We start from the raw sequence: 14538 nt of genomic DNA on the forward strand, positions 1-14538 counted from the left end.
TTATTAAGAACTACTGTGTAACAATGGCTGTTATGACAATTAGAAAAAGGCAAGGAATCCACTCGTTCCAGCTGTGAACATTTGATTGAATGGCTGGGTTTTAAAATCTTACAAACTGAGTTACTCTGCAGAGTTATTACAACTTGAAACTGGCCTAGAATTCAGTACACCTTCTGGATAGAAGATACAACCTTTTATTAAAAAGTAAGTAGCAATGGTTTCAAAACCTGCATAAATACTTACAAGAATAATAGTAGCCAATGTCGAAAATTAACTGAAATTACTATCAAAAGCTTTAAATATACAGAACTTTGAAAACTGAAGGGGTTGTGAAGCCTCTGGTTTAAGTTTTCAGCATTTCCAATTTTACATGCTTGCAGATTACAAAATGTTCTATACTATGAAAGGGCAAGTCATTCAAGTGATGTCAAGAATTCAAAAGATTGATCAATGTTCAAGTTATCAAAGTTTTACCCAACTGAAGTGTCACATACAGCCTCAGCTCGTCTTCACGTGAGATCTGAAAAAGGGGCCATCCATTTAGTACGTACGCATGGAGGGGTGTTAACCCAACTGCATACACTTGCGTATGGGGGGGGTCTACTGATAATAAGTACGCATAGGAATCAGTGTGTGTGTGTGTGTGTGACAACTCGATAATAATTTGTCTAATATGTAACCTGTTCAACTGGTTCAGACAGCGTTTGAATTTTAGCAGACACAAGACAAATTTGTTAAAGTTATGCAGCTTATTTCTATGATGCAGCCAGACATTCAATGTTGGAGGACTATCTGTTTCATTAAACATGTTAATATTATTAATCCTTGCTTGTTTCTGCATAGATTAAATATAGGCTGTTCTGTAGAATTTGGAGGGTTGGATGTATGTCAAGCATACGAACGTAGGTGGGGGGTGGAGTAAAAAAAGTATACATGTGTACAGGGACGGGGGAGGGTAAAACTTTGCCACATTTTTGCATACATACTAAATGGATGGCCCCTAATACAGCACATTGGGTGGAAATTTTATTGGTTTCTTTCTTGCCTAATGAAACTTCTTAAGTCTTCAAAAGTTAAATCTGTGAGATTTACAAATTGGTTACCCATATCTTTTATGGTTTTTGCAAAAGTGAACGCTTTACCTTGTTTTTATTATCAAAAACTATTTTAAGTTGTTATTCCATGTTGTACAAGAACCGATTTTTAATCAATGGGGAGGCAAATCACAACTCAGTATGAATAATGCCTGCCCATTGACATATCTAGTGGATTGTAACAACGGACTTCCTGCTTCCTGCATACCCATTCTCCACCAGGCAACAAAGACACATGAATATCTACACCAGTGCTACTACGTGTACATGCACAAATTCACTCTTTAAAAGTGAAAAAGCTCTTAGTTTCTGCAGTACTGCAACAACATAATTAAACAGATGTCCAAAATTTTAACATCTGTCACATTACAACTTATTTTAACACGCAAATACCAATGCTGTATATACTTGTGTACAAGTTGGATCCAACTACAAAATTGCATAGGCCCAGAGCTGATATTGAATAATGTGCCAGCAGATCTGGGTCTATGCAGTTTGGAGTAAGCTGGGGACAAACAACACAGATTCTGATTTGCCAGCATATTATCTAGTATATCAGGGTCAATATTGTTTATAGTTGGACCTGACGTATAAGCAAGTACATATGGTAGTTGTTTCACTTCAGAAATACATTATACAAAGGACTAAATTTACATTATCTGACAAGATCATATTTCTGACTATATTCTCTTCATAAAATATATAGCGCAGTATACAAGACCTAACTGTAATCAATGATTACACAGCTCACATCTTTCACACGTCTCTTGTTGCCTACTTTAAATATTATCTTGCAAAAAATAAATTCTGACTAAAGTGGTCTTAGTGACTTTTTCAGCTAAAGATTTGTTTGCTATCATTTACTTTTACATCTGATCTTTTAATCATTTTAAAATTTGAAATTAAACCTTTAAGTGGTACTATATGGCCAGTAATGTGGTGACATGCTGAAAACCACCTACCTACCTATTCTGACTGGCCATAGAAGTCATAAAAGAATAAACCATCCATATATACAATGTAGTTAATCTGCTGAGGGTAACATAATATACTACACAATGTATAGTCATTAAAATGTAAAGTTAAACATACCTGATGTAATATATGCAAAACAGGTAATATATAATTTACAAAAAATAGATGCAATTCCAAACCTATATTTAAAATACATGGTTACATTTACTGTGTACTACTGTATATACTCGCATATATGCCAAATAATTTAGGGAAAAAAAAACAGCCTTGAAAAAGGGAGGTCAGCTTATCCATAGGACAAGGTCTAAACTTGAATATATTTAAGCTGTCTTGTTGACTACTGATATATACTGTTATTACAGATCACTGAAGACTGAGCTCACATGCCTAACCTAAACCCGCAGAATCTCTTGTACTGAAACCCCATGTAAAGATGGAGTAACAACAGCAAGATTTTTTCAAAATATGGCTGGACTTGTGTTAATGCACTTTTTCAAGTTATACCTATTCAGTTTGGGGAGGGGAGGTTGGCTCATATACATGTATATATGTCAAAGTTTATGCAATATGAATCACAGAAAAAATAGGTTCAGCAATTCTGTGAACCTCAATTAAATTACATTCAGTGACCACAGTAAAAGGATATCAGATGTAAGTGATGGTGGCAAGCTGACATCAACACAAAATGCGGTAAACTGGAATGAAGTTTTATTGCCATAAAATACTCCCACTCTTCCAAGGTTTTGTCTGTATTCTGACTTTACACCAACTTGAAGGAGGTCATTTTCAAACAAAACTCCATTATTCTTACATATAAACCTGTAAAAAATGGAGAAAAAAGTGATTTTGCAAATGCGAGAGCTCAAATGCATAACTGAAAACTGCAAAAACGTAATTTACTGTATATACTCGCTTATAAGACAAGTCCAACTGCAAACTGTACAGACCCAGATCTGTCACTGCATAATTTACCAGCAAATCTGGGTCTGTACTATTGATTAGGAGTGATCAGTAGGACAAACAACATGGTAGGTGCATTTTACTATGGCAGATATTGCCATCTGATTTGACTTATAAGCAAGTATATATGATATTTTCTAAAATCTATAATGCCTGGGAATTAGTTTCATCATGTACAAATTGACCTCATAGGGCTAATGTCTCAAATACATACATGATTTTTACTTCTTATGAAGATATCAGACCACTAATCATTTTACAGCCAAAGAACCAGTCTATTGGTTGGGGGAATGAAAAACTGTACTAAATAGTCTGAAATGCATACATTGAATAGTAAATAGATTTAAAAAATTTTACTCTTAGCTTCGTATATTTCAATCTATAGCTGACAAAAAGATATTTGCTTTCATTTTGATATCCTGTATACAATTTCCTAAGACAAAAAAGTATATGAACTCTTGGTGCAAGGACACATTATTTGTTACAGACCAGGTTATCACCCTGTTTAACAGCACAAATTGCAGTGGAACACCTGTTTTTCAAGGCTGCAAGTTTTTCTAATTCAAATAAATCGAAGCATGTGCGGTTTGTATGCTAATCTAATGTGAAATTATTATTAGTTTTAATATACTAAGTCCTATGGGAAATTAATTAGCGGACAGATTTCTGAATACATTTAACTCTTTACCTTCTGCAAGTACTTGCTGCTCTGCCTACTAAGCCTGATAAGCAGCCTGCCTTCTAGCAGCTGTTTGTAGGCTGAATCCCAGAGCATCATAATAGCTGCCTGAGTGAGAGCATCTTGAGTTAGTGCACATGCTGTCTACATTTTCTATATCAATCTTCTCCCATGCAAACTATGTAATTTAATGAAAACTAATATTTTAAACACTTACCAAAGTATATAATCTTCTGGAAACAATGTTTATATTTCACATATTCATAATAGAAACAAGATCTCTGTTGTGTTTATAATGTATATTAGACAACATTTCTCACCACTACTTGCACAACTGGAATATTTCTTCGGGGAAAAACTATAAAAAGAAATCTATCTCAATTGCATTGTTGTCTAAATTAAATGTTGGCCCTGAATCTGCTGTAAAGTCATCCACATGTAATGGTCCCACATGTTCCGACCAGAAAAGATCATCATGTGTTATATCCTCAGATTCTGATACATCTGAAATGTCAGGTGTCGAAACAGGACTGATACTAATGTCCGATCCTTCGTCTTTAGTCAGATCATTTAAAGCAATGTCATTTGCAATGTCGTCCATTTTAAATCCTTTGAAACTTTTGTTGGAATCTTCATTGGAATACAAGAATGTTGCCATTCTGTTTCTATTTGACAACTGACCTTGTTTTCAAAGGAAATTCCCGCTTTTATGTTGTAAAACTACTAATATAACACCTTCCTCATCTTAATGTAAGGACTATGGTCACTGGCTAAATATTTTTAAAAAGACTGGATGTTTGTGATTTCATCCAATGCAAAGCTTTACTACAAAACATTTATATGCATTGTTGGGGTTTCCCAACCCTTGGCTGGAAACGTGTGTATGAGCCAGCTGGGACAGAGAGTGTATTATTAGCAGCTTGTATATGCATTTCTGGGGTTACAAGGCTATTTTTAGCATAGCATATATGTGTCAGCAGAAGGTAAATAGTTAAATGTATCTAATAAAATGACCATTTTGAACAAAAACCAGTTTTTACTGATCTGAGTTTGTTCAAGTAGCACTTAATTTATATTCAATAAAATTCTCAAGTTAGCATTTATTTCGGGGGGGTTGGTTGGTTAGGTAAGTAGATTAAAGAAAAAGACTATAAAAAAAGCACCAATGATTCCACAGCATAATGTAAAATGGAATGCAATATCTGGCCTCAATAAAACTTACTTTCTGAAATTCTCCTCGGCACCTATAGTCAACCCGTTGGCATCTAAACCGTTTGGAGTAGCATTTGTAGATGGGTTTCCGCTGCCAAGAGCCTCAAACACATCCAATAATATCCCTGCATCTCCTCCTCCAATAGCAGGTGCTGATGAAGAAGTGGGTGTTCCCAAACCAAGGAGATCAACTGAACCTGAGCTGGCAGGAGTCTGAAATTATTGTTCAATTATTAATATCTAAAGTTCTTATGTTAATGATGACTAGTTTAGTCATTTTCATTTCAGCAGAATGTCAGTTTCAACTGATACTTATTACATAACTTTGGGATTTGCTTTTTAAGCTTGTTCACTTGTGTCACCAAGATGCTTGTCCCTTGAACAAGTAGTTTTTAAACTAAGACCATTTCACTATGGCTGTCTATTCAGGAGGAATAGCAATACAATTGTTTCACAAATGACAAACATATCAGCGATACTGGATTTCAGATTGACACCAATTTCATTTACAATCAATCTGACAATATAAGTGTTTCAGTGAAAACAACATACCAGTGTGACCATCTGTTGAGAAGCAGGGTAAGACTTTTAAAACAGATGCTGTGGCAGCTTATACTGGATGTCTTAGTGTCAACATTTGTCATTTAGGACCATCTAGATCTTGGGATAAGAAATGCTGGATGCTGAAAAGTCATAGCACATGCCTTTGTTCTATGACCCACAGAGCTAAAAAATGCACCCTGCAATTGCACAGACTTTCAAATACTCAAAGTGCTTGCTATATGACCTTGCTAGGTGTTTTAGTTTTGACACCAGTACATATGATAAACAAGGCCTGCATCCTCCAAGAAGGAAATTGGTTTTAGTTTTAGCCAGACATTTACCCCAGCTAATGCAGCTGGTGCAAGTAACCAAGTCCATAGATGAGTTCAAAGTTCCCAGGAGAGGCCAGAAGACCTGTTATGAGGCACAAGATTTGGTTTATCTAGTTCAGAAGAATATGAACCCTCTCTAGGATGGTGAGGAAATTCACTGCCACATATATAAATTCCTGAAAGGGAGGACTTCTGACTTCTCTAGGTAGGGATCAAGACTAGTCAACTTCAAGAAAAGAATCTCTGAAAACACTGGGCATCAATCACTGAAATACTGGAGGATGGGGATCACTAAAGAACTCGAGTGAGATGCTACTACCCCATCACCCTGGTAATGGCTCTGGGGACAGAGGCGAGGCTGAATGGAAAAGCTTGAAACTGAAACATCTAGTCGAGACAAAACTGGAGGTATTTTCTGTTTGGTGGGAAGATGGGGATGTGAAGGTACACATCCCAAAGATATTTCAAGACTGCCCAGTTGCAGAACTTCTGGGATTACTGAGCAAGGCAGCAGAAGAAATCTGCTTAAGGTGAAAAGACCGATAATGAGCCAAAACATTCTATCTTTTTCTGACACCTGAAAGATCTGGAACAGAAACTCCAAGTTTGGTCATTATAAACCCTCCTGAATGAGTTCTTCCACAAAAGGGTGCGCACTTCTTCCCTTAAATGAGCCAGTTTAGAAAGCTGAAATAAGATGAGGGAGGAAGTTCTCAGAAACAAAACCATTATATGTCCCTTAAAGTGGAATGGACCTACACATTGTTATAATGATCGACCAAACTATGAAAATATAACAAGCACTGACTGGAGTGTTGGAAAGAGAAAGACACTGCAGGAGAGGGTTCAACTCCCTAAGGCTGACTTCCTCCCTACTTGTGGAAGTAGAGTGAGACCAAAGACTGTCACCCTTGGTCTCTCCAGTCACTGTCAAACGAATGATGGGCCTGAGCAAGCTTTGAAATGTGGCTATTTATGTGACTGTTGAGGCTGTACCTACTTGAAGAACTTGGAAGAGGGTCCCATAAGGCCATTGTGGCAGGCATGCTTCTAGGCAGGTTTTGATGGGCCAGAGTCCATGCCAATGGCTGTGTTGCTGGTCCCTCAAATCTTGTTATGCTATGGAGGGAATGAGGCCTCAAAAAAGCATCTCCATTTCAAGTAGTACAGACTATAAAAGGTTCTTGTTATGGTCCAGCAAGACTTTAAACATCTCCAAGGCAGCATCCCTGCCGAGGTGAAGAAGCCTGCCGACAGTGCCACTGATATTTAGAGTACATGAAGCAATGTTTTGCTAAAGCCTCCAGCAAGCACTCAAGTACCACTGGAGAAATCAATTCCTCCTTCAAGAAACTGAAAAAGGCTGCCAAAAGAGACTTGCTTACAAGGTGGTTGTCACTACATTGCGGACTTTATGCTCCAAGGCCACCATGGGTTTTACTGATATCTTCACTTGGGATACAGCAGAATCCAAGTGGAGATTGGGGAAGGGGCTTAATGGGGCTAAGCTGGAGAATGAACTTAATAACTGCAGGCGGAGACCAGTAGCTGTAACTTTGAAGGGTGGGATGGGGAGGCATAGCCCACTCCTTCAGCTGCCTACCAAACTCCTGGCGCCCAAGAATATTTAACATTTAAACTTCCTCCTCCTCCAGGTAAAAAGGAGCTGGGGACCCAAAGAAAGGGAGAAACTATTGCCACTACTTCCTCTAAAAACTAGATTCCCAGTTTCTCTCTGGAGAGGGAAATGTGAAAATGGGGTATCTGTTGTCCCATAATTGTTCACTGGGCTGTTGGAAATAACCCCGTTTTGTTGGACAAGACCCGAGAACAACGCTGGTTTATGGTCTGTCATGTCCACCATACCCTGAAACCAAAGCAGTGACATCCATGACATCATGTTGGGGAAGGAGGACTCACTTCCTGGTAAATGGGGTCCCCACATGGTGTAGGGATTAATCAGAAACATAAGAAATGGGGGATGCCAATCCAATCATCATCCTTATCAAAGCACAACCTGACCCCCCCCCCCAGCCCCTAACACAGACACAAAGCTGGGGGTGGGAACTAACCTGATCCCTGTCCCCAGAATGGTAATGAAAACCTGGTGACTGTTGCTCAATGCCAGATGCCTGGTGCCCAGCACTGGGCCTGGTCATCAGTCAAGGACTGGTCTGGTGATCAAAATCTGATGGACGAGCCCATTTCAGATCTATTAGAGTGACAATGCTGCTCTCACCTTAAGGGAAGGTTTATTTCCCTTATATCTGTTACTGGGACACCAACCTTTAGTGTGCACTGCTCATCCCTTTGTTATGGCCTTTCCCTCACTTTGGAAGGCCAAGGATTGATCCATCACTGGTGCTGATAGTTTCATAATGATCCTTGGGATAACAATTGGCTAAATCACCAGTTGCTAAGCAACCTGCAAAACCCCATCAAAATTAACAGAAAACACGATAAAAAAAAGCAAGGACTAAGGAGATGAATATTCAGTCAACACAAAGATGTATGTGACTGGCCTGAAAGATATTAAAACACGACAATAAAAGCAAAGCTTGATTAGCAATCTGACACTTGTGCATTATGTGTGTAGTCCAAGATAAACTGGGGTAAATAATGTCTTTATGACAATGATTTGCCATCACCATCTCACATGCATATCATGTCTGATCTTCCCTTAATCAAATGATTATACACAAAACACAGCAATAATAATACTTACTCAAAGCATTCCAAAATAAATATACATGAAAATTCAATATGACTTTGTTTATTTTCAGATCAAAAAAGATATACTTTGTATGAAATAATTATTTGCTTGTTACTGAAAACAGTGCACTAGCAGAAGCAAACAAATCATGCATCTGACGAAGGCACTTGTACATGGAAATCATATAATTTGTTCATCAATACTAAAAAAGCTGCAGTTTTGAACATTATTGCATACACAAGATCAATGCTCACCAAAACAATAAGCAAAACAGATCAATGTACTCCTCCTACACATCTGTTAATGGAATCATCCTCGTGTTTATAAGTTGGGTCCAAACGCAATGACATATACTGTACTGCTAACAACACTAATTTCACTCAAGATTACAAACACCAAACATTATGCTTAAAAGTGGATCTACATATGTAAAAAATGCCCTATTTTGTACATAGTACATTTCTTTGTGGAAAAATCAAATTGCTATATATGGTACAGGCATACACTTACAAATTATCAAATAGAGCTTCTGTTATGGTTATGGTTTTACATCAATTCATTCAGGATAATTTAATACCTTAGTCAGATAGTCAGAATTTTATTAAAAAAATTAGATCACCTTCGAGGAAGCCATATTTAAGGGCAGGAGAGAATGAAAATGAATCACCATAACATGCTGGGGATGTATGGTAAAATTCTGGCAATTTAACAAGTACAATCTGAGGTTCAAACCAAAGGCATGCATTTTTCTCATTTCTATGTGTGACCAAGTCTGACACAGTGTTCTTTTAATCACCAACAATTAACTCTCACTTTTAAAGAATTTTTGGCGGTGTTGATACTTCACACATATCGGATTTATGACCAGACATTTCTTGAAATATTTAGGTAACCTACTTTTTTACCATTGTGAATTTTGGTTTTTCCTTTGTGAGCAATAAAAGTCAAAATTAAATCATCACCAACATTTTCAAAACTTACATACGTTAGCTTAGGTTTTTACAATACACTGTCTTTATTAAAAACATTAACGTCCTAAATTCCAAAATGTAAATTACAATTATTCTGCTGATTCTGCCACCTAAATTTACAGTCATCATTCCAGAAATTGATAAAATGAGTCCCAATGATCCCTACTAGTTAATAAAATGAATCCCAGTGACCCTTACTAGTTCATAAAATGAGTCCCTGTGACCCCTACTAAAGTCCCAGTGACCCGATCAGTTCATAAAATAAGTCCTGTGATCCCTACTAGTTCCAGTGACCTTATTAGTTCATAAGGGGGGAGGCATTTAGAAGAAAATAGAAATCAAAAATGTCCTTCCCTATTTCTGTTTTTATTCAAGAAATTCTAACACATATCAATTTCACAGTTACTCACTTTAACAGATTTATTTATTTCAACAATTTCCATATCCACTAAAAAAACTTATCTTGAACAGTGGACAACCAGAAATCATTTTGTAGTCTGACTGCAATGATTGATTTAACATACATAATGCTGGAAAAATGAATATTAACTACAGAATTCATATATCCATGACACAAGCACTTGTGTGTATACCAGCCTCTCATGCCGCATGCATCTGTAATAGGATGGACATATCTACAGAAGTGTCTTCACAGAAGATTTCATCTTCTCTTCTTTATATTTTAATACATAATCACTGAACATGTGTTCTTAACTGGAGCCATAGTTAATCAAAATCAGTAAGACATTTCTGACAGCCAATGTGCTTCTTTGTCAATGAACGCACTCTATTTAGTAAGCCTGGGATGCACTTGATTCATTCTAAAATCAACCAATCATGCCAATCATGAAAATCACTGGTACGAAAACTGTTGTTAATGTCAAGCCATGCTTCAGCACAAGAACAATTATCCAGTAGTAAAGTATCTCCTTGTGAGCAGAACCCGATTTGTTGTCATCTTAACACTGTTTCTACTACTTCTAAGTCAACAACGAATACCCTGATCTACCTGCACAATATGTGTCTACACAATATGGAGTTGGGTGACATTAAACGTGTATAAGTATGGTAATGCGCTAAACTAAATGTAATTAAAATGAAATCATACTTGTTCGAATCCATCATCTGTACTGCTCTCTCCCTGTGAGATGAAAAATGACTATAATTAGTTATTGCATTCCATGCTACAAGCTGTTAGTATCTATGACAACTTTGCCGATATGTGATTTTTCTGTAGATCATTAGAAAGAATTGAGAAATAATATTAATATCAGAAGGACTATGTCTATACAAAGGAACATATACAAAGGTCAAGCATACATACTTACTGCTGTTTTGACAAAAAAACTGTGCCATGCATATGTAGTTAAAATAGAAATATATTTTTATGCATAATATATTTCCATATAAACAGAACAGATATGAAATAAGTTCTAGTCATTATGTTCTAAGAAAATGGATACTTGAAAAGTTTTCATCGTGGTATCATCACTTTTGAGAAATACAATACATGTATAGTGAAATTTCAATACTGAAATCATAGGTCTGAAAAAAATATCAAGTTGTCAATTTATACATGTGAGAAATTTACACAGATTTTATTGATTATATAGTAATGTTACACGACTAGTATGTATTTGCATCTCACAGACATATCTTAACCATACCAAAACAAGGTAAATGCAAACTAATTTTCTTTTACATTTTAGTGACTTCAAGTTTTAGTAATTTCTTCATTATCTTGGACCCTATTTTACCTAAACTGGTGAAAATTTTATGTGGTACACTTACTTTTGACCCAAGTGTAGGTGGAATATAAGTCTGAGACTGTGACTCTAACAATGAACAATTTAAAATGCAAATTAATAAAGGATTCAAACATGGGTTAAACTGACCCAGTTTTGGTACAGGTAAGTTACTTTTGTCAGCTGGAAATAAAAGCTACTCAAGTGTAAGTGAAACAGGTAAAAGATAATGAAGATCTAATAAATCATGGCCAAAGACATAAAAGTATAAGAATTAGGTCAGTATGGTTTAGTTTTGATACTGCAAGCTTATGCACCTTGACATGCATCAACACTGCAAGTCTGAAAAATGCAGGTAAAATAGTGTTCAAAATATCATGACTGTAATCAACTGACAGCTAAAACCAGAAGTCATTCAAGTACGAAAATTGGATACAATTTACAGTTTTGATATGGTCAAGTTACTCTTGTAAAGATGTAACCACATATCAGATTACATGACCGCATTGTGAAGTAGGGTACAAGATAATGAGTGTGTAATAAATAAAGTGACAAAACTATTACATCGTCGTGACCTAGTCCATATATGATTAAATTAGTTTTCTTGAGATGCAAGTACAAACCAATTTCATGAGTACTAGTAAAACAGAGTAAAAAAACTACTGATGATGTAAATAAAATTGAAAGATTAACTTGCTCAAATGTGAGAACTGGGTCAATTTGATCTTGTGGTATGGTTCATTTAATTTATTAAGATGTATCCATATAACAATTTTCACAAGTGCAGGTGAAAAAAACGACCATAATATTGGGGGTTTAACAAACTAATAGCTGAAAATGTGTGTGTGTATGTGTGTGTGACTTGGATTTTTAACGTAGCTTTAAAAAAAATTCAGTCATATCGCTACGATGTCTGCAGTTTGACAGTTTATAGTGATGTCTAGCACTGGGGCATCATACCTCAGACATGTAGCATTATGCCCCACCCAGTCCAAGTCCTAACACTAACCTCTTAATGCTGAGCGCCAAGCGAGGCAGCTGTTAGTACCATTTTTGTAAGTCTTTGGTATGACTTGGCTGGGGATCGAACCCACAATCTCCCGCATCCGAGGTGGACCCTCTAACCACTAGGCCACCAGAGCAGTTAGCTGAAAATGCAAGTTACTCAAATACAAAAACTGGATCATACTGACCTAGTTTCTGTATGACTAAATTACAATCATTGAGATGTGTCCACATCCAAATTTTCATGACTATGGGAAATAGAATATAAAATACTGAGAGTGTAATAAATGAACAGTTGTTACTCAGGTACGAAAATGGGTCAAACTGATTTATCTTTGGTATGGTTGAGTTTCTAACAAGATTATTGTCACGGAACGGTGTAAATGTTGTTAATTAAATACATGTACTCGGGTTTTGTTTCTTTTTCTCTGTACAACGATACCCGAGGGTGATTATAATATGGTCTATGTATTTCGAAATCGTGAGTACGATTCGTCCTGTGCCACACGTGCAAGGTGCCTTTGATAAAGAATAACGAAAATTCTAAAGGTATAAATATGTTACTACATGTAAAGGACCTTTACAATACTAATGGTTTTGTCAGCAAGCGGCCTGCTTAAAGGATTCGCACAACTCCAGCTGTAGGGGTAGGTAATGTTTTGGGTTTTAAGTGATAACTAGTGTATTACCATATTTGCCTTTGCATGTTTGTTATAGTTTTCTTTACATACCATAATGCGTGCATTTTTTATTCTTGTTGCGACGTAGTGCAGGACTTATATTGGTAATGTAAAGCTACATTTTTTAAAAAAGAATTGTTTACTATTGTCTTATCAAGCAGGGTTAGGTTTACTATTGAACCTCTGTTTTGTAATTGCCATTATAATATAATCTTTTTAACTTACCATGTATAACGTCCTTACGTTATGTCTGTATCAAGTTTAGTACACTGTATCGGGTATATTTTCAGCTGAGTTTTTGATGGTAGGAATATCCGGGGTGTCCGGTGTTGTCAGAGGGTAGAAACGTCCGTGTGTCCGGAGCGTTTAAGGTGCCGGAGCGTCTAATGTCTAGCGTCCGGAATGTCAAGAGTGTTGTTGTTGTTGTTGTTGTTGTAGGGTTTAACGCCATTTTTCAGCACACGATAGGCTATACATGGCGGCCAGTATTAATGGTGGAGGAAGAACCCGGGAAATCCCCAGAAAGAACCACCGACCCTCGAGAAGCTACTGGCAAGCTTTCTCACATATCCACATTGGCCGAATCCGAGACTCGAACCCATGCAGACAGAGGTGAGATGGCAGTGATCCGTAACGGAGAGCGCTTTAGACCACTCGGCCACTCGGGGCCCCGAATGTCAAGAGTGACTAAGGTGACCCAGCTGTAGAGCCGTCAAAGGACCAGGGGGACCGGAGGGTCTAATATTTCAAGTGTCCGGAGGGTCTAATGTTTCAAGTGATCATAGTATTCCGAGGGTCCGGAGTCTATGGTTGTGAAATTGATTCGGAGGAGCTGTGGAGCGGATATGGTGCACGGGTGACGGAGTGCATCTCCACACATGTATTTTTAGCTGTATGCTAATTTTGGGTTAGTAAGACCCAGTGTATTATTCAGGACTGGAAGGATAGATTGTATATCCGTTCTTGTTTAGTGACATAATTTCGCTACCTGAGCGAATATATTTTTTTTTTACTATGTGTAAACGCTTACATTGTTAACTATTTGAGTGAACTATATTCATCTTTCCATTATTGAATCATTTGTGAAATCATTTATCCTGTGTTTTAGGGTTACTGACCTAAATTTATTTGTACATTTTTTTTCATCTTTGAAACTGTGCGTTTTTTGTTAAATAGATCCAATATTTGGATTATAAATACGCACACATCTTCATCATCCACTATTCATATAAATCGCCACATTAAACTATATATCTGTGTCGTCAAAACGTGTTCTGTTGTTAATCCGAAATATCCCACCCGGTTATCTTGTTACAATTATTTACATACCAATTTTCTGGGATATTGATGAAATATGGTTCAAGATTTTGAATTTGCAATAATATGAACAGCTGAAAATATAGAAATCTATTTAGCATGTAAATTAGAGCACAATGACCTAGCTTTTACTTACTTTTGTCCAGATACATCTAAATACTAATCTTCATGTGTAGGTAAAGTAATGTGCAAGTTATTGAAAAAATAATGAAAGAACTGCTGAAAATACAAATGTACTCAAGCATGCGTTATGGTATGGTTATCTTACTGAGTCCAGAGGTATCTACAGGTTTTATTAGTAAAGGTGAGATA

The 14538-nt window shown here is 36.7% G+C and overlaps 1 protein-coding gene across 4 annotated transcripts in view; it reads right to left on the bottom strand.

Annotated features, from left to right (window-relative positions):
* The window catches only part of LOC149784995 (AP-2 complex subunit alpha-2-like), a 100877-nt gene that overhangs the window by 14474 nt on the left and 71865 nt on the right, over positions 1 to 14538 (bottom strand). For 3 of the 4 annotated variants that reach the window (XM_089978687.1, XM_089978686.1, XM_089978685.1), the window contains 3 exons: positions 10588 to 10620; positions 4931 to 5133; positions 2716 to 2888 (listed from right to left, as the gene is read on the bottom strand). In XM_089978687.1, the coding sequence (XP_089834813.1) occupies positions 2716 to 2888; positions 4931 to 5133; positions 10588 to 10620 (409 nt within the window). The remainder of the gene's footprint in view (positions 1 to 2715; positions 2889 to 4930; positions 5134 to 10587; positions 10621 to 14538) is intronic. The other variant, XM_089978688.1, reaches the window with a different exon arrangement.

This window comes from Sinohyriopsis cumingii, chromosome 13, assembly GCF_028554795.1.
Source record: "Sinohyriopsis cumingii isolate HCF-2022 chromosome 13, ASM2855479v2, whole genome shotgun sequence".
Lineage (NCBI taxonomy): Eukaryota > Metazoa > Mollusca > Bivalvia > Unionida > Unionidae > Sinohyriopsis > Sinohyriopsis cumingii.